The sequence below is a fragment of the Peromyscus eremicus genome, chromosome 1 (assembly GCF_949786415.1).
Source record: "Peromyscus eremicus chromosome 1, PerEre_H2_v1, whole genome shotgun sequence".
Lineage (NCBI taxonomy): Eukaryota > Metazoa > Chordata > Mammalia > Rodentia > Cricetidae > Peromyscus > Peromyscus eremicus.
In genome coordinates, this window is record NC_081416.1 from 171,007,811 (window position 1) to 171,026,644 (window position 18,834).

Genomic DNA, 18,834 nt, shown 5'->3' on the forward strand with positions numbered 1-18,834 from the left:
CCAGTTTCAGGAAAGCCCCCTGGGATTCACAGAATAGATGTAAACACAGGACTTTTGTTGGCTTGCTTGTTTGTTTTGTGGGATTACTTGTGCAAAGAAACACTTCATCATGTGTTGTACTGTTTTGTTATTTTGGTTTATTTGAAGGCAATATGCAGGCCTAGACTTGACTTTGCAGATTCCATCTTAGGGGAGGGCTACCATCTTAGACCACCTGGTGCCCAGGGGCTACACTCAGTTCTAGGAAGAACCTCAGAAATGTGCCACGACAATGAAACTTGAACTGATACCCTAGAAGCAGCCAATTAGTTTCAAATGTGGTTTCCCACATTTGTCTAGACCAATATTTCCAAAAAAAAATCACCCTGCCTCATATCCCTTCACCCAATCCCAAAATGCCATGGCATGTAATTCCTGGCTGGCAGTTTATCCCTTTAAAAACTCTCCTATGCCTGAGCGCACTGTTGCTGCCGCATTTCCCTTCATCCCCCAGGTGGTGGTCCAGGTTTGAACCTGACAGTGAAAAGACTCTTATGTGCTTACATCAGAGACTGGCTCCTTAGTGGTCTCTGAGGGTTTTGCCACACAGGTACAACATTAGGTTCATTGGCCTGGACCGCCCACGACCCCATGGACAGACTCTGGACCAGAGGGTCCCTGATCAGCTGGTAAGTGTGTCTCTAAGTGTCTGTCTTCACTGTATGTCTGCTTGGTTTTGTTTCTGTGGCATACCTAAAATTGGTGATTGTGATCAGAAATGGTTAAGGGGCAGACATGCCAGAGGACCATGATCACAAGGGACTGAACGATGTTCCAGACCTTGGTACAGGGGCAGAGATCTTCACATCTGATTGATTGAGGACAGAGGTCCTCAGATCTGTAGTTAGGTAGAGAGCCCCACATCTGCTTGTGGTCAGCTGACACTGTTTCCCTGGGAAAATTGCCTTTCTGTTGGAATGTCCTGCCTATATGAATGTGTGAATGTGTGTGAAATGTGGCCATGAGTATGCATGTTTTTTGCCTGGGCTTGTGTGTGCATTGTGACTCCAGTGGACAGCCTTTAGGGCCAGATGGCCAGCAGAAGGGACAGAGAGACCCTTTGGTTGAACTGGGACAGACTAAGAGTACTCCTATCCCCATTGCTTCCTTATTCTCTGACTGTGGCACAGGCAGTGGAGGCAGGCAGGGGAGCACACTGTTGTGGTGCAGCAATTGAGCGGGTGGTGGCTGGGGTGGCCCAAGGGTTGCTGTGGGGACCTGGGGTGCCGCTGAGCAGCCGGGAGCTACGGTGGGCCATGAGCACTGCAGAGACCAGGTATAGCAGGTTAAAGGCTGGCTCCCACATGGGGAGCTGCAGGGTGGAGACTTTGCAGTGTGGCATGGAGCAGAGAGGAGCCAGTTGGGGCCTCACATACCTCACAGCACACCTGATCCATGAGCACTGTTGGACTCTGGGTAGATGGAGAACCCTTCATGTAGTCCCTTCCAGTCTGCCGCTCTCATGCACTTGAAAATCTGGGGTTAACAACAATCTTCTGTCCCCATGCTGCACTCCATCTCTCATGCTGATGCGTGGGGCTCCCAAGACCTGCCCTGGGTCTGCCTGCTAAACCTGACTGAGGTTTGGCTCCAAGGGCAGAATGGAGTGCCATTGCCTCTGGTCACTAAGCTACTGTAGCTGTGTTATAATGCTATAGCCAGAGCTGTTTTGATCATTCAGACCCAATAGATTCTTCACTTCGGCACAGTGTTGATGCAAATTTAGAGTTATTTTTGCTATGATATATGCATGTATTTCTGTTCTTGTTTAAATTATTGTAGCTACCTGCAAACTGTTTATGTTAAAAATAGATGTGTGTGTGTGTGTGTGTGTGTGTGTGTGTGTTTGTGTGCATGTATGTGACTTGGATTTAACTCTATGTGTGAATGTAAGCCAGCTTCAGCTGTATGTATGTGTATGTAAATTGGATCCAACTGTGCATATGTGTTCAAGTAATTATTGTTTAAAAAAACATGTTTTAAATAGCAACCATGTGTCTTCCCTTCATCTTGACTGGTGACTTCATCATGATGTAGGCAGCCATATGGCTGGCAAACGTCTTTTACTAAGGTTATAAAGATCTATTCAGGTTGACAAAAGCTAACTTAGAGATTTACATGTAAGTACTTATGCCAAGTGTTCAACAGCAAGCTTCTAGAGAATCTAAATAGATGGCTATATGTGTTTAATAAATAAGGTATTTAATAAATATTAAAGCTGCACCTCAGTGCTTTTATACACAAGAATGCAGCTTGCTCTGGCAGCTAAACTTTGTAATTTAAGAGTCACCTAGGTGACAGTCAACAGAAACTGTGATGTTCATTTCTTGTGATGCAGCAAGACAATGATCTAGGCAAAGGGCTTGGAACAGCTTCTGACTCCATGAGTCACCACCATTTGGGGTTGAAAAACCTTTTCACAGGGGTAGCCTAGGACTACCTGTATGTCAGATGTTTGCATTGAGATTCATAACAATGGCAAAACTGCAGTTATGAAATATTGGGCAAGTTGAGAACCAGTGACTTGGAGAATGTTTCTCCTTACTCAAAGTCTATTCAGGCTTAAGAATATATGTCTAGGGTTGGGGATTTAGCTCAGTGGTAGAGCGCTTGCCTAGCAAGCGCAAGGACCTGTGTTCAATCCTCAGCTCCTTCCCCCTCCTCGCAAAAAAAAAGGATATATGCCTAGCCTCTTTTCTTTGATAATGTTGTTAAGCTTAAGCTATTTGGATAAACTGAGTCATATAAGTGTTTTATATTGATACTAAAAGGAACTTAGGACCCTTCCATTAACATATGGCTATTTTGTTCTGGTTTCTTTACTGAACCCCTATTGATACTAGAAGAACCTCAATTCAAAATTATTTTTAAGGCTACTTATTATAGACTGTTAGAGAACATAAGTAAATAGTCAGTCACCTTATAATTAATCAAGTTCTTTAATAGTAGTCATGCTAAGTAGTGATATAATTAATTACAGGGATAACCTTTACTCAATCTCTTGCATATATTTTAGCATTGAGCTTAAAACAAGTAACTAGAAACAAAGTTTATCTATTCAGATATACCTGGACAGCCCTCATACTTTAGAGATCTATAGAATATGGTATTTAAAATGTTGATCTAAAAGCTTATTGTATCAGACAGACTCCCAGATCCTAGCAGTAACCCAAGGTCTCCAAAGAAATATGTATGGGACACCATAATGTCTCCACCTGGATTATGGCAATGCCAACACCAGGGCAACATGCCCTAATGCAACACCTACCACCAAGATGTGGCCCAGACTGTGGACAAGCAGCAGGCAGGACACTGGAGAACTGATTGCACTCTATTTGCCTAGACATAATAAGATCAGTCTTCCTTGTGTCCATCTTTCACAGGATAAACTCTGCCTTATGGGCCTGATGGTCAAAGAAGATTAATGCTGTTCTGATATATATGCCTCCAACACTATGGAGACCTGGATATGGACTGGTCCCTGTCATTTATAGAATCAGAAACTGCTTGGTCTGCACTCAAATTTATCCTTCCCAGATCTCTAATAGTACTGTCAGCTAGGATAGCTCTAACTTTGTCAGCTTGACAGCATCAGACAACCAGAATCTTCCACAAGGCTATAACCAGCTTAGCTCATTTTAAAGAAAATGTCCTAAGATATAAAAGTTTAAATAGGTCTTAAAGGGTTAAAGATATAAAAGCTTATAAGCTTTGAGAATCTCAGAAAATGATTTAAAATATAAATACAAGTTGTAAAGATATAAATGATTTAGATTATGAAAAATGTTTTGTATTGCTCTCCCCTTCTATGATATAACAGTTCAGAGCTTAATATTTAATAGAGTTCCGATAAGCTCGTTAAGCAATGACTACTTACTGTTTGGTCACAAGCTCAATATTTTAGATTTATTTTGATTGTCATTTGAATATAAAGTTAAAAGTGCTATTCATCAGGCAAAAAAACTCTGTCCAATTTATACGTGGCTCTCTGGACAGAAGGAAAGTGCACATGCTTTTAACCCAAATCTGCAGTTATTGCTGGGACTCAAAGATGTGAATCCACTTCTGCTGTTTTACAGATAGTCATCACCTGCTTTGTCTACAATATGGATTTCAGTGTACATTGGTAGTACTAATGTACTACATAAAAACTAAAACTTTTATGTTACTTTGTAATATAATTAATACAGGTCTCAGAGGATTAAAAGAGTCATAAAACTTGGATCTACTTCATAAAAGTCAGAAGGACCCCAGAAAAGTACAGCTTAAATTTTCCCCACTTGTCTATTCCTAAGGATGATATTTTTTTCTCCCTCCTGGTCTTGGGACTCCTGCTCTTTCCAATTACTAAAAATATAGGCCTAAAAATTCCAAATAAATTCATAAATTTTAACTTCTGTTCTTAGCTTAAATTTGTCTCAACAGGTTCCCACTTGACTGGCAGACATCTCCAAGCTTCAGTTGTTGACTACACTGCTCTGGATGACTATGAGCTCTGGACTTGCTAAAAGCTGACATGGACCAACCCAGTCAATGTGATTGTTCCTTGTCTCTACAGATGTGTCAGATAGCCACATGCTTCTGACAAATGGCCCATTGTCCAGCCTTTGACTACTCTTTCAGTGTTTTGGGGGCCCTGACAACAATATCCCAATGCCAGCTTGAAGTAGTTCCAGAAGTGGATACAATGTCCCATGTTCTCTGCCCAAAATAGGTTGAAGAGCTAGGTCAAAAGGAAACTTCCTAGCATAGGGGCAAGTTGGCCAACTATAATGCTCATTGACATACCAGGAAAATAGGTTCAGAGTTGTAAATTGATAAATTTATTAATTAAAATGGTTCTGCAATAAGATAAGACACTTGACTTTTTGGTGTGCAGAACCAAAGAGGTATTAGATAAGATCATAACATTGTTGTATTCAAAGATCAGAACTACAGGACCTTAAGAATGGCAATAGATACAGATGTTGCTGCCCTAGAAAAATCTGTTAACTAATGGTTCTTAGGTCCCAACATCCTTGAACTCCTGGACAGGTAGGATTCATGATTGACTCCTGTCATTGGTACTTGTCAAGGGAGGAATGTGGAGGCAATATGAAGGCCTAGACTTGACTTTGCATACTCAATCTTAGGGAAGAGCTACCATCTTAGACCACCTGGTTATTGGGGGCTGTACTCAGTTCCAGGAAGAACCTGAGGAATGTGCCATGACAACAAAACTCAATCTGATACCCTAGAAGCAGCCAATTAGTTTCAAATGTGGTTTCACACCAAAAGTCTAGACCAATAGTTTGAAAGATTCACACTGCCCCAATCCCTTCACCTAATCCCAAAACGCCAAGGCATGTAATTCCTGGCTGGCAGTTTTTCCCTTTAAACTGTCCTACTCTTGAACCCACCACTGCTACTACATTTTCCTCCATCTGTGAGGTGGCAGTCCAGGTTTGAACCTGACAAGAAAAAGACCCTAATATGCTTCCATCAGAACCCGACTTCTTGGTGGTCTCTGGGGGGTTTGTGACACAGGTACAACAATTGTATCACCTCCATCATGATTGTGTGGTGAAAATTTAGTTTTGACACTAACAGTGAACCTTTGCTCCTCTTTGTCTCTCTGTGAGTTACAGCAAAATCTGGGGAGGCTGAAGGAATGTGACAGAGTTTTAAAGCCAGGGTGTCCAACCTTCTGATGCTTCTGGAAGAACAAACCTAGGCCATACATTCAATCCAAAATCACTAAAGGAAGTTGATAAGAATGAAAATGTATGTCAAAAAGACCCACATAATTCCAACTATGTGGCAGTCCCACGGGGAGTGTGTTACAACTCTCAAGCAGGTCCAAGACTTAATCATATCTAAGTAGTATGACTTGATTTGTTGTTTTGATAGTTTGTTAGAGAAGTAAAAGAAAGGGGGCAACACAAAACAGCGGGAGGTTTGACTCTGCATATGAGAAGTGAATTCACCAGCACTCTGGGTGTTCCCAGGGAGCTCCTTAGAGATTTGGGTTATCATTTCACTCTTCCTGTGCTTCCTTCATGCAACATTTATTAGGCAGGTCAGTGCTGCCCTGAAGCAATGATGTGAATGAGATGTGGGTGTGAGACAGGTGTGTTTATATCTGAAAGATCAGACCCATGAGTCTTGAATAGTCATGGGCAAAGCTTTCTTGAATTCGATGTCAACAGAAATGGAATCACAAATATACCAAAGTAGTATTGCCCCCCAAATCTTTAAATCTGTTTTCAAATTCTTGCTTCAAATCAAAAACTAGACTACAGATTTTTCACTGTGCAAGAGAGATATTTTGTCCAGTTTTAACAGAATTCTCAAAATTGTTTGCCTTACTTTTAACATTCATAATTTAAGTTTTAGAATGTTAGTGTGTTTTCAAACATTGTGTTGATAAGTTGGCTTTTACTTTGAAGATGCAAGTTTGACTCATTTAAGTGAGCAGTTATAACCACTACAATGCCAAAGACTTTATTACAGAGATTCAGGGATGTCTTATCATACGTAAGTTAATAAATGTTATAAAGCCTAGTAATGGGCTTACAGACAAAAAAAATCACAGCATCATTTCCATACTTGCAGAAAAATCCTTTGAAAAAATCAAGTGTGTATATAAGAAAGTAACAGAAAAGATATGAAATATATGAAAAGACAAAGAATTTTACTGGAGTATTTGTAGCTGAAAGTTTTTCTGTATCCAGCCTGGTCTATAGCAGCTCAGACCCAAGTAAACACACAGAGGCTTATATTAATTAAAACTGCCCAGACTCAGCCTTTCTATTGCTCATAACCACCTGACTTCATGGAAACTTTGGGTGTTATGTAGATGAGTGGAGGTGGAGGAGATCCTGAAGCTGAGGCTCCTGCTGGAAGAAAGGGCAGCTGGGGCAGGTTTAGGATGCTGAGAGTTCCTGTTGAGTCCTGGCAAATTCAGTCCTGTTCCACATGGAAAGTGTGATGCAGTTTCTTACAGAGAGGCTTTTGCACCCTGTAACACATAGAAAATAATCCTTTCATGGCAATTTAGACAGGAATCTAGAAATCTTAGATCTATGAGTATAGCAGAATATCACTAGGCATCATTACTTTGATTTTTCTCTACTATCGTATTTGGTTCTGTACTAGGTCTCTGGGCCATCCAGCTTCTGGGTCTTGGCACTCCAGGCAGTGTCGGGGGGGGGGGGCTAATTCCTTTGGATGGGTCTGAGGCTGGACCATTGGTTGTCCACTCCCACAATCTCTATGTCACCCTTACCTCAGCACATCCCATAGTCAGAACACAATGTAGTTCTAAGGTTATATAGTTCAGTTGGGGTCCAGACACCTCCACTGGAAGTCTTGCCTGGTCACAGGAAGTTGCCAGTTCAGTGTAGGTATCCACTATTGCCGGGAGTGTTAGCTGGGGTCATCCTTGTAGATTCCTGGGAGTTTCCTTTGCACCAGGTTTCTACCTGACCCTGAAATACCCCGTTCCTCATTGGTTCTTTCAGTACTCTCCCCCCAAAATAACACACCTGATTCTCAACCCCACCCCCACCTTGATTGGACATACTTTACAGCCAGTTTTTTTGTAACTGTTAATCTTAGACTTTAGAAACAAATATCATATATATTATTTTTAAGTCTTATCCTTAACTACATTAAGTGTCTTACACCTTTTTAGCTTATAAAAACCTTTTAGTTTTTCATTCTATAACCATATATCCATATAATCTTTATACATCAATCTTTATTCATTAAGTAATTTGTATCATTTTATAACATTTTACTATTTTAATACCATATCACATGTTTATCAAATTTTTATTTTAAAACCAAAACAATGTACATAGATATCCCATTATTTTTAAAATAAAATTGTTTGGGAGGGTCTGTTCACCTCCTTTTATTGTGAAGGAGTATTAACATTTAAAAAATTTTGTTGTGATTGTTTTAGGCTGCCATGGCAGAAGGTAGAAAGAGAGTAGTTCAACCTAGAAGAGAGGCCAGAAGTCCTGTATTGGATCTTAAAGATCCATCTGATTATTGATAGATTTAAAAACACCACAGGGATTAAAATATCTCCAAAATCTTTAAATGGCTGTATTTATGTATACATACACTGTCTCAACCAGATGATTCATGAATATCTTTTGAGGAGAAGTTTCCATGTTTGAATCAAGATGCTAATTGCAATAGACCTCATCATCATCTGGAGAATTGCCTGCCTCTCAATCATCTTTTGGGCTACCAGGTCTCCCTCTGTATTGTTTGGCTCTTTGCTTTCTACATATTTGGTGAAGAGACGGGAACATTTCTGGTTTGCCACGATCTGGACTTTGCTGTGAGTGTCCTGCCTGCTTTCCTGTCCCTGTGTTTCCTAATGTATCTAAGAACACATGGGAAGCAGCACCGTACATCCACCAGGGGGCGCTGCCTCCCAAGAGCCGCAAAGGTTAACAGGTCCTGGTGACTACCTTTCTACCTGTACAATTTACAAAGAGAAGAAAAGGCCTGTCACCCTCTTTCACACCCTGCAGGGATGCTCACCTGGTCTCTTGCTGTCCTGTGTGTCCTTGCTGCTCTAGGCACTGGCTAGAAATACCAACATGGCAAGAAAAGCAGAAGCCACAGGAGCAGAAGCTGAGCTGGTGTCTCCACCACTTTCCCTAGCTTGAGGTCCTGGAGAGCACCAGAAAAGTTATAGTGATTGTATTCCACAGGGGCTTCCCGACCACGCCTCCCCCCTTCCCTTTTAGAGTGATGCTTGCCCCATTTACTCACCAAGGACAGTAGGGACATCAATGTTCTTGCTGTGGTGCCTCAAGCGGCAGGTGAAGTGTAGTTCCTGTCCAGGAAGAACCCAAATGGACACCCAGGTCTGGAAGGTCCCATCTCCACTGGGAAGGATGGTCCCAGGGCCAAAGGAATACTGCTGTGCCGGCTTCCCATGCTGAAGCCAGGCCAAGGTGGCCACAGGAGTATACAGATTAAAAGCCCGGCACGTCAGGGTGATCCTGCCCACTGGGTATGGCCTTCTGGACACTGTCACCTTTGGAGGACCTGAGAGAAGATAAAGTGAGTCAGTGAGGTGAGGACCTTTCTATCTCTGCATGGAGTGTCGCCCAGAAGAATCATCTTGTTCACATTCACTGCCCGGCACCCACTAGATGGCACAGCTCTCAGTGGCTATAGGACTGTGGGAGGCTGGGCCTCAGCTCCACTGGCTCTTAAGAGTCAGTCCCTTCTTTACATGCTGATGATGAGAGGACATGTTGTCCCTGTTGTCACAGGCCAGCAGTTCCTCTTTCCAGCACAGGTCACAGATGAACAACAGGAACTGAGAGGACAGAGGCTCAGTGTTTATAGGGGCCACAGATCAGACCGTGGTGGGCTGTGCCTCTTCTCTATGACAAAGCCAGCTCCGCAGTCTCTAGGGGACAGGTGAGGGACTCTCTAAGTACAGTCAGCTGACTGTGGCCATGATTCTTTGTTCCTGGATTTATCCAAAAACAGATGACCAGTATCTTTCTTCCTCCACAAATATCCCAGGACAACCTCTTATCTTCTGTTACATGATTTATCCAAAGTTTTAAACATCACATTTCAGATCCAAGACAGGACCACTGTCATAACACTAGAAAGGTAGAGGCAGGTGGTAGGTGAATTATGAGACTCTGTTTTCTAAAAAAGACAAAACCAAATAAAAAATTAAACTTGATCTTTTAAATATTTTAGAATTATTTACTTTATTGTATGTATATGAATGTTTTGCCTGCAAGAATGTACATGTACCATGTGTAACCTAGTGCTTACAAAGTCAGACAATGGTATTGTATCCCCTAGAACTGGAGTGACAAATGATATTAAGCCCCCTCATGGATACTGGGGATTCACCCTGGGTCCTCTGCAAGAGCAACCAGAACTCTTACCCACTGAGCCATCTGCCAAGCCCCAACTTGGGGGTGGGAATGGCAAAAACACAGGTTAGAAACAAAGCATGTCAGAGTGTGCCACCCCACTGCAGAACTGTGGTGGGTCACAGTCATCTCCTGCACAGCTGCTGAAAGACGAGGCAGAGCTCAGTGAGGCTGAGGACCCCAAAGGCCTTTCCTGGTGAGAATCTGAGGGCAGAAACAACCAGTTATTATATAGTGTCACCCTGTGGATATTTTCTCCAGCCTCCTTTCCCTGGGAGACAGATGAGTATATGAGATTCACACACAGCTCCATTGGCCCTGACAGTCTATGGGTGTCAGCCCCCACCTACCTGGAGAACTTGAGAGGACATGAAAATCTCGCTGTCAGAGGCCAGCTGATCCAGCCTGTGATGCAGAAGACTTTGTAGACACTGATGGGACAAAGAGCTTCCCTGTTCTACAGGGACTGGACACCTGACCTCAGTGGTCTGTAGCTCCTTATGCCACAGAAGAAAAGAAAGCCTGTTCTGCATGCTGTAAGGCACAGTGAGGGACCATCCTTCCTAGGACAGGGAACTGACCGGGGTCCTGATTGTTTGCCTAAGGCTTTAAGTTTTTCCCCTTGAAGATTCCTGGATGTTAAGTGTTTTCTGCATTCTGACTGCCCTCTCACCACACTGGTTTCTGTGGACACTCATTGTGGTGGTCTCTGTGTACATGATGCCCAGCAGAGAGTGTCGATCCACAATAGGCAAGAAGGAAGTCTGGTTAAACACTGAGCAGTAGCCAGCGTTATTTCAATGTTTGAGAGTCTGATCCCGGGTAGTTTGTTTTAAGTGTATAAAAAAATTCCTGGTGATAATTAACTTAATCCTGTGTGCACAACGAAGCTTAGGACATGACTACATCAAAAGTCTTGTAAGGTACTGGTGATGTCATCCATAAAAATAGATCCTATAGGTTAACTGAAGAAATAGGCTCAAGATAAACAAGTTCATGATGAAGGTCTGGAGGAGGATAGTGTTGTAGATTGGATGAGTCAAACAAGATTAGGATAAGGGTCTTGGGGAGCCTGTGTGCCCTGATCATACAGATTGTTCAAAGATCAGAGGGCTCTTACCCTTGTCTCTCTGCTCCCAGATTTCTGGGTGGAAAAAATCTCTCCCTTTGAAGAGACAACTCTTTGTGTTCAACATTCTCCTGGTTCCCTGGTGTTTATCTGTGAGCACAAGGACCCAAAGGCTTCCTACTGCTCTGTGTTTTTGTCACAAGATTAAAGTGAAGAAGAAGCGTTGAACTTTACCTTTCTTAACCAAGACCAGAACAAAAGGAAAATGACTTTGACCCATGACACAGAATAGGTTGTGAACCAGCTCCAGGTGCAGAAGTCTCCCATCTCAACTCCCCATCATGATGAACCCATTTAAGAGACAGAACTCCACACACCCAGTTGTCTCAGTTCTTCAAAGTGAACACCCCAGAAAGTGGGGGCAATGGAGTGAAATCTAAGATTACTGACATCTGGGGACTTATAACTATGCATTCATGTCAGAGATACCTGACCTTCCCCACTTAAGGTGCACAACAGTGGCTCTGGAGATCACTCACACTCTATCTGAGTGTCATCTTAGACTATGTGATGCTTGTCTAACTTAGTGAGAATCCAGTACCTCATAAGCACTGTGGTAAGATGCAGTTAGACTCAGTGAATGGACCCACCCACCCATAGTCAGTACCTGTATCCATCAACTGGTTCTCCAAATAAATTGAATATCTCTGGAGACGGTCAGGACATATGTCATTCAAAAAAGTCTGAACTTGATCCACACTAGGGCCATGCCTCTCCCAGAAGGTCTTGGATGAGTGTGCTGAAGGCACGGACACTTTCCATGTTTGGCTCTTCTGGTCAAAGGTGAGGAAGTCTTGCCCGTCATAGCCCAAGCGCCAGAAGCCTCCAGTGTTGTTTCCTTGGGTTTCACAGCCGAAAGTTGCCTGAAGGGTGTGAATGCCTGGCCATACCAGGCAGAGACTTGTCACCTTATTTTTTAAGGACCTTATTTCCCTCTGGTCTTAAGGTGAGTTGGGCACATTCTGTGACATCTCAGGATTCAGGTCCTGTATCCCTCACAGAAGCATCACTAGTTTATTCAATCATCCCAGCTGTGTCCAGCCCCCAACCCTGACTTTAGAGACCAGAGTTGAATTCTGTGCTTCTGTCTCTGCCTACTCACCTCCACGCTGGCCCTTCTGGGTCATGACCTCAGTCAGCATCCTCCTGAGTTGCTCCTCCTTCTCCTGCATGTCCTCAGTCTCTCTTGTCCAGATCTCAGCTCCTCCTTGTCTCTTGATCCTAGGCCCCCAGAGCTCTTCTCTTCTCCTGTAGCCATCATGGTGCAGGAAGAGCACATTGTCAATGTATCCCTGGGCCCTGAATTCGAACTTCCTTGACCCCTCCTGAGACAAGGCCATGAGGTCATAGTGCAGAGTATGGGTTCCTGAGAGAGGAAGAGAAAGATGACACAATTAACAAGTGATGGTTTTCACAGTCAGCTGTGCCTTGAGGAATTGAGCTCAGACTGTGTTGTGTTGCTGTGTGAGTGTGAGAAGCCAAGAGGAGTGTTTTGTTAGAGCATGAAAGAGAAAAGGAGTGAAGAGAATGAGTGAGAGTCAGAAAGACTGTAGTAGAGAGATGAAAATTGACTTCTGGTGTCTGAGGTCCTGGGAACCCTGAAGCCATGGTGCTCTGGGTGTCTTCTGCTGCTACCCAGGGCCCTGGTGTTGTCTGGACTGCTGCTGAGGGTATGTGTGTCTGTGGCCCTGCAGCAGCCAGGGCCTGATTCAATATTTGTGGTTCCTGTTGCAACCAAAGGCTGTGTGGTTGCCTTTGGTCTAATCAGCCAACTGGATCCATGTTGGTGCCCAAGAACCATCCATGCTGCAGCTGGCACCATACATGCAGATCTGAGTGGCCTATGCTGCTTTAGATGTAATGGTGACTACCCAGCCAGAGCTGCAGCTGATGGCCACATCTGGATGTGGCCCTACTGCAGTCAGGGTCTGTGTTGATGTTCAAGACACCTGGTTACCATCAAAAATGTGGAAGCCTGAGTTCTAGGGCCCTGTTTGTGTCTTAGTGGAGGTGTTGCTGGGGCCATGCCAGTCTGAGTGGACTGCCCTAACACCTGGGGCAATGGAGACATCTAGAACCAGCTACTGCTGAGGATCATGTCTGGGTCCATTGTCCAGCTGCACCTGGAGTCTGTGTTGATGTCTGTGTCCTTGTGACCTCAGGGAGCCATAGGAACCATAGATGATAAAATCAGAGGACCAAGGTGAGCTGGCTCTGTCCTTGGCTGGGCCTGGGAAAACTGGTCCTGCCCCTTGCTGGACACTGAGCAAGAGAGCTGGTCCCAATCCTCATGGGAAAGCTGGTTTTATATTTAGAAGAGATGGCCCCACCCCTCACCACAGTTGAGGGAGAAATGACCCTAACGGTATGGGCACAGGGTATAGGGTAATTTGGCCAGCTGAAGAAACACATCCTGACCCTGAAATCAGAGACAGAGAAAGAAACACACTTGAGCCCTGAAAAGAAGCATATCCTCGCTCTGACAGCAGAGCCCAAGAAAATACTCTGTGGTCCTGAAACCAGTGCTAGTGAAGCAAACACACCCTGGCCCTGAAACCAGAGCCAAAGAAACATACCCTACCCGGTCCAACAAAGCAGGAAAACCAACCAATTCCTAAGCAGGAAATTCAGCCAATCTCTGAGCTTGTCCAAATATAGGAATTGAAATCCGACCAATTCCCACCCTGAAATCTTCATCCTGGGGAAAAGAAGCCCTGTGTATGCTGTGTGCCTGTTCAGTTGGGAGCTGCCTTTTTCCACTGTGACAGAGGCAGCCTCTTTCCTGGATTCATCCCTCCCAATAAAACTGGAGTAGAGCTGGGGCAGAAGTAATAACTTTCTCTGGAGCAAGAGCAAACTGCTACATTTTTGCAGGGTGGGGGGAGCCTTAGCAGAGCGGAGCAGAGAAGTAACAATTTTCTCTGGGGCAGAGAAGCAATGTGCATCTCTACAGGGAAACTCTTAGCAGGGTGGAATAGAGGTGAGCTCTAATGGCTCTCTTAGAGAGGAGCAGGATTTCTACCTTCCTGTGGGGAAGCCATCCCCACTGGAACACAACCATAGGTATAGCCTCGCTTCTGACAGCCAGGATACCTCTCCCTTCAGAGCCATAGACTCAGCCTGGCTTCAGAGAGCCAGGATACCTTTCCGTTCAGAGTTGTAACACTTAAAAGCACAGGCCTTTTTCTGATGGCCAGGATATCTTTCTCTTCAGAGTTGAAAACACTTATCTAAGAGACTGGCTATTCCCTCTCTCCTGAGGCTGGTGTCCCCAGTGACCCATTGCTCCAGTGACCCAGACTGATCAGCTCAGTTAGCAACCATACCCATAGCTGGGTTTTGGGTTCATCCAACCTAACATCTACCCATTCTAGGACCTGCTGGAGCTCCTGAAGTGACTGGTCCTGTGGAATGATACCCACAGGATCTCCATGACTCAGGGCTGCTGCAGGATATCCCAGAGGAGTTTCAGTGAGGTTGCAGTGATGAAGGTGTACCAGAAACCAGAGGCTTTGAACCAGATCCATGACTCATTGCAATCAACATTTGCTAGTACAGCTGATTGGACAAAGGGGTATACTATGTGATTCAAAGTATTACAAGGGAATACTTCAAAAACCTCTACTCCATGATGTTGGAAAATCTAAAAAAAAAAATTACAGTTTCTAGATTCAGGCAAACCATCAAAGTTAAACCATGAAGAGATCAACAGCCTAAACAGAACCATTATAAATGGAAGATTGAAATAGTAATGATAATCCTTCTGACCAAAAGAAAATGAACATACATACAAAGAAACATACAATAAAACAAGCACATAGAGTCACAGTAGAATTCAACAGATTTTTAAAGATCTACAGCCAATCATTCTTAAATTATTACAGAGAGAGAGAGAGAGAGAGAGAGAGAGAGAGAGAGAGAGAGAGAGAGAGAGAGAGAGAGAGACCCATAAGGAACGTTCTCAAACTTGGTCTATACCGGTATCACTCTCATACCCAAACTGGGGAAAGACACAGCAAAATCCCCAAATCACTGACCAACATCCATAGAGAACTCACAGACAAAATCCTCGATGAAAGACTTGAAAACCAAATACAGGTACGTATTAAGACCATCCTCCACAATGATCAAGTTGGCTTTATTACAGAGATGCAGGGATGGTTTATCATACCTAAGTTAATAAGTGTTATAAATCCTAGTCATGGGCTTACAGACAAAAAAAATTCACAGGATCATTTCCATAGTTGCAGAAAAATCCTTTGAAAAAAATCAAGTATGTATATTAAGAAAATAGCAGAAAAGATATGAAATATATGAATGGACAAAGAATTTTATTTGAGTATTGAAATGAAGGAATAAGAAGCTAGAGCTAAGTGTGAGAGGATGCATGGGGCTGTGCATCCAGTCCCCATGACCACAGTGAAAAAGCTATAGAATATATAAGATAGGAATTTAACTGAAGACTCCTATAGCATCTGAAAGTTAGGACTCATGATGGGATTTGGGGCTGACCTGGGTGGATAAGCTCTATTATGATGAGCAAATATATGGTGAGCTATGAAAGAGAGAGAGACAGAATGGTTCATGTTGTATGGATACAGGCAGATTCAAAGAGGTAAAGGCAGTGAGCAGTGTGCAGAGGTCAATGACCTGTTTACCACCCAGGGCCATGGTGATATCTGGGCCTGAGCTGCCTGCCTATGGCCCAGAAGCAGCCATGGTCATGTCTGTGGTTCCTGTTACCACCAAAGCAGAGAGGATAGGGTTGCACAGAGTGTGACCCACCCCTCACTGGCTGCAACAGTAAGAGAACTGGTTCTATCCGCCACCAGCTGTAGCACTGGAGAGAGCAGGTCCCTGCACCTCACCTGGGCATCATGACAGAGATGACTGTTGGCCGGGGTGCAGGTGAGCTGGCCCTGAGGGCATGAGAGTGGGAGAGATGCTTCTGTCTCTCTCAACTGCCATGTGGTGGCATGGACGAGGAAAAGATGCCCTCCCACGTTAATCCCTCACCACTTGTGGCCAGTGAGAGAGCTGAGCCAGGCCCTCTCAAACTAGGGGGAGCAGGCCCTGCCCCTTGTCTGGGCAAGACAATAGGGCTGACCCTGCTATTGGGGGTATGGGTGAGACACCTTAAGAAGGTAAGCATGATAAACCTGGTCCCACCTCTCATCTGTAATATGGTGGTGTAGGCAAAGCAGAGAAGCCCCTACCCCAACCTCTTGCGGTCTGTGGCAGGTAGGAGAGCTGTCCCTGGGATCATGAGGAGCAATGAACTGGCCTGACACTTCTCTCTGGCTGCAGCACTCAGGAGAGCAGGCCCTGCACCTTGCCTGGTCAACACAGTAGAGCTCCCCTCTTGGTGAGGGTGTGGGTGAGCCAGCTCTAGGACATGAGTGTTGGAGAGATGGCCCCAGTACTAGCCTGTCATAGTGTAGTGTGGGCAGAGAAGAGATGCCTTCCCTCACTCCTCAACCCTTGCTGTCTGCAGCAGGCGAGAGGGCTGGCTCCTGGGTCATGAGAGTACAATGGTTGGCCCTGCCCCTCTGTGGCTGCAGCACTTGAAAGAGTGGTCCCTACACCTCTCCTAGGCAACAGAGTAGAGCTGGCCATGGTGGTGTTGGTGTTGGCAAGCCAGCTTGGAAGATATGAGATGGACAACCATGGGCCTGGCCCCCTTCTGCTTACTGTAGGGTGAGCTGGCCAGAGTGGAGCTGGAGAGGTCACCCTGGTGTCCAGGATTGTGGGATGACTCATCCCTAATAGTCTTGATGGCCAGCCTGTCCAAACAAGTAAAAAAGATACTTTCTGAGAGCCAACCTGGGTCTGCCTGATGGTCTTAGCAACAGCAGCTGAGACATGATATGGAGATGACTTGGACCAATGAGAGGCAGCCATGTCACACCAGCAGATGCATTTTCATCAGACCTCCTCCCAGGGTGGGGTGGAGGGTATATAAAGCTTGCCTCTTCCTGAATAAACTGAGTTTGTTATTTGGACATTCTCCCAGAGTCTATGTGGTTTGACTCTTTGCCTACTTGGCCCCCACCCCCAAAGGGAACAAGGACCCTGCCACACCTGGTGCTAAAACCCAGGACATTTGGTAATTGAACAGGGTCTGTTTGTCTCCCTTTATTCATGTGCGGCGCTGGTTGAGCAGCCCCCTTGAACGGTGTATTTTGGTGAGTAGGCCCCTCTATGTTGTGTGATTTCGGTCCCTCCAGCAGGTAAATGTTGGGACCCCCACTTTCTTCTTTCTGTTTGTCTTGTTTGTGAGTCTGTCTGTACAGTATTTTTGTTCAGGCTCACCTAGCATTTCCACATAAGGCTGGACCTTCAGGAAACAAAACCACAGTCTGACTGTTTTTAGTTGTGTACGTATGTATACGTGTGTGTGTGTGTGTGTGTGTGTGTGTGTGTGTGTGTGTGTGTGTGTATGTGTGTTTGTATCTATGTGTATGTTTGTGAATGCATGACTGTGCTTGTGGGTTGCGATGCCTGGAGAGATGGCTCAGCAGTTAAGAATGCTTTCTGCTTCTCTAGAAAACATGTGGGAACCTGATCTTTGGATAAGAGCTCTGTTCCATTGATGCAAAAATACTCAATAAAACACTGGCAAACAGACTCCAAGAACACATCAAAACAATTATCCACCACGATCAAGTAGGATTCATTCCAGGGATGCAAGGATGGTTCAACATACGAAAGTCTGTCAATGTAATACACCATATAAACAAACTCAAAGAAAAAAACCACATGATCACCTCACTAGATGCTGAAAAGGCATTTGACAAAATCCAACACCCCTTCATGATAAAGGTCTTGGAGCGATCAGGAATACAGGGAACATACCTAAACATAATAAAGGCAATTTACAGCAAGCCAACAGCCAATACCAAATTAAATGGAGAGAAACTCAAAGCAATTCCACTAAAATCAGGAATGAGGCAAGGCTGTCCGCTCTCCCCATACTTATTCAATATAGTACTTGAAGTTCTAGCCAGAGCAATAAGACAACATAAGGAGATTAAGGGGATACAAATTGGAAAGGAAGAAGTCAAGCTTTCCCTATTTGCAGATGACATGATAGTATACTTGAGCAACCCCAAAGATTCCACTAAGGAACTGATACAGCTTATAAACACCTTCAGCAACATAGCAGGATACAAGATCAACTCAAAAAAATCAGTAGCCCTCCTATATACAATGGACAAAGAAGCGGAGAAGGAAATCAGAGATACATCACCCTTTACTATAGCCACAAATGACATAAAATACCTTGGAGTAACACTAACCAAGCAAGTGAAGGACCTATATGATAAGAACTTTAAGTCCCTGAAAAAAGAAATTGAAGAAGATGTCAGAAAATGGAAAGATCTCCCATGCTCATGGATAGGCAGGACTAACATAGTAAAAATGGCAATCTTACCAAAAGCAATCTACAGATTCAATGCAATCCCCATCAAAATACCAACACAATTCTTCACAGACCTGGAAAGAATAATACTCAACTTCATATGGAAAAACAAAAAACCCAGGATAGCCAAAAGAATCCTGTACAATAACACAACCTCTGGAGGCATCACGATCCCTGACTTCAAGCTGCACTATAGAGAGCTACAGTAATAAAAACAGCTTGGTACTGGCATAAAAACTGACATGTGGACCAATGGAATCGAATTGAAGACCCTGACATTAATCTGCACACCTATGAACAAATAATTTTTGACAAAGAAGCCAAAAGTGCACAAT

At 44.1% G+C, this 18,834-nt stretch overlaps 1 protein-coding gene across 1 annotated transcript in view; it reads right to left on the reverse strand.

The window, feature by feature from the left end:
- LOC131925667 (MHC class I-like protein MILL2) overlaps positions 1-18,834 on the reverse strand; it is an 87,549-nt gene that overhangs the window by 42,668 nt on the left and 26,047 nt on the right. The window contains exons 2-3 of the mRNA XM_059281033.1: positions 12,182-12,327; positions 11,687-11,959 (exon numbers count right to left, since the gene is read on the reverse strand). Coding sequence (XP_059137016.1) covers positions 11,687-11,959; positions 12,182-12,251 — 343 coding nt within the window. The 5' untranslated portion in view covers positions 12,252-12,327. The remainder of the gene's footprint in view (positions 1-11,686; positions 11,960-12,181; positions 12,328-18,834) is intronic.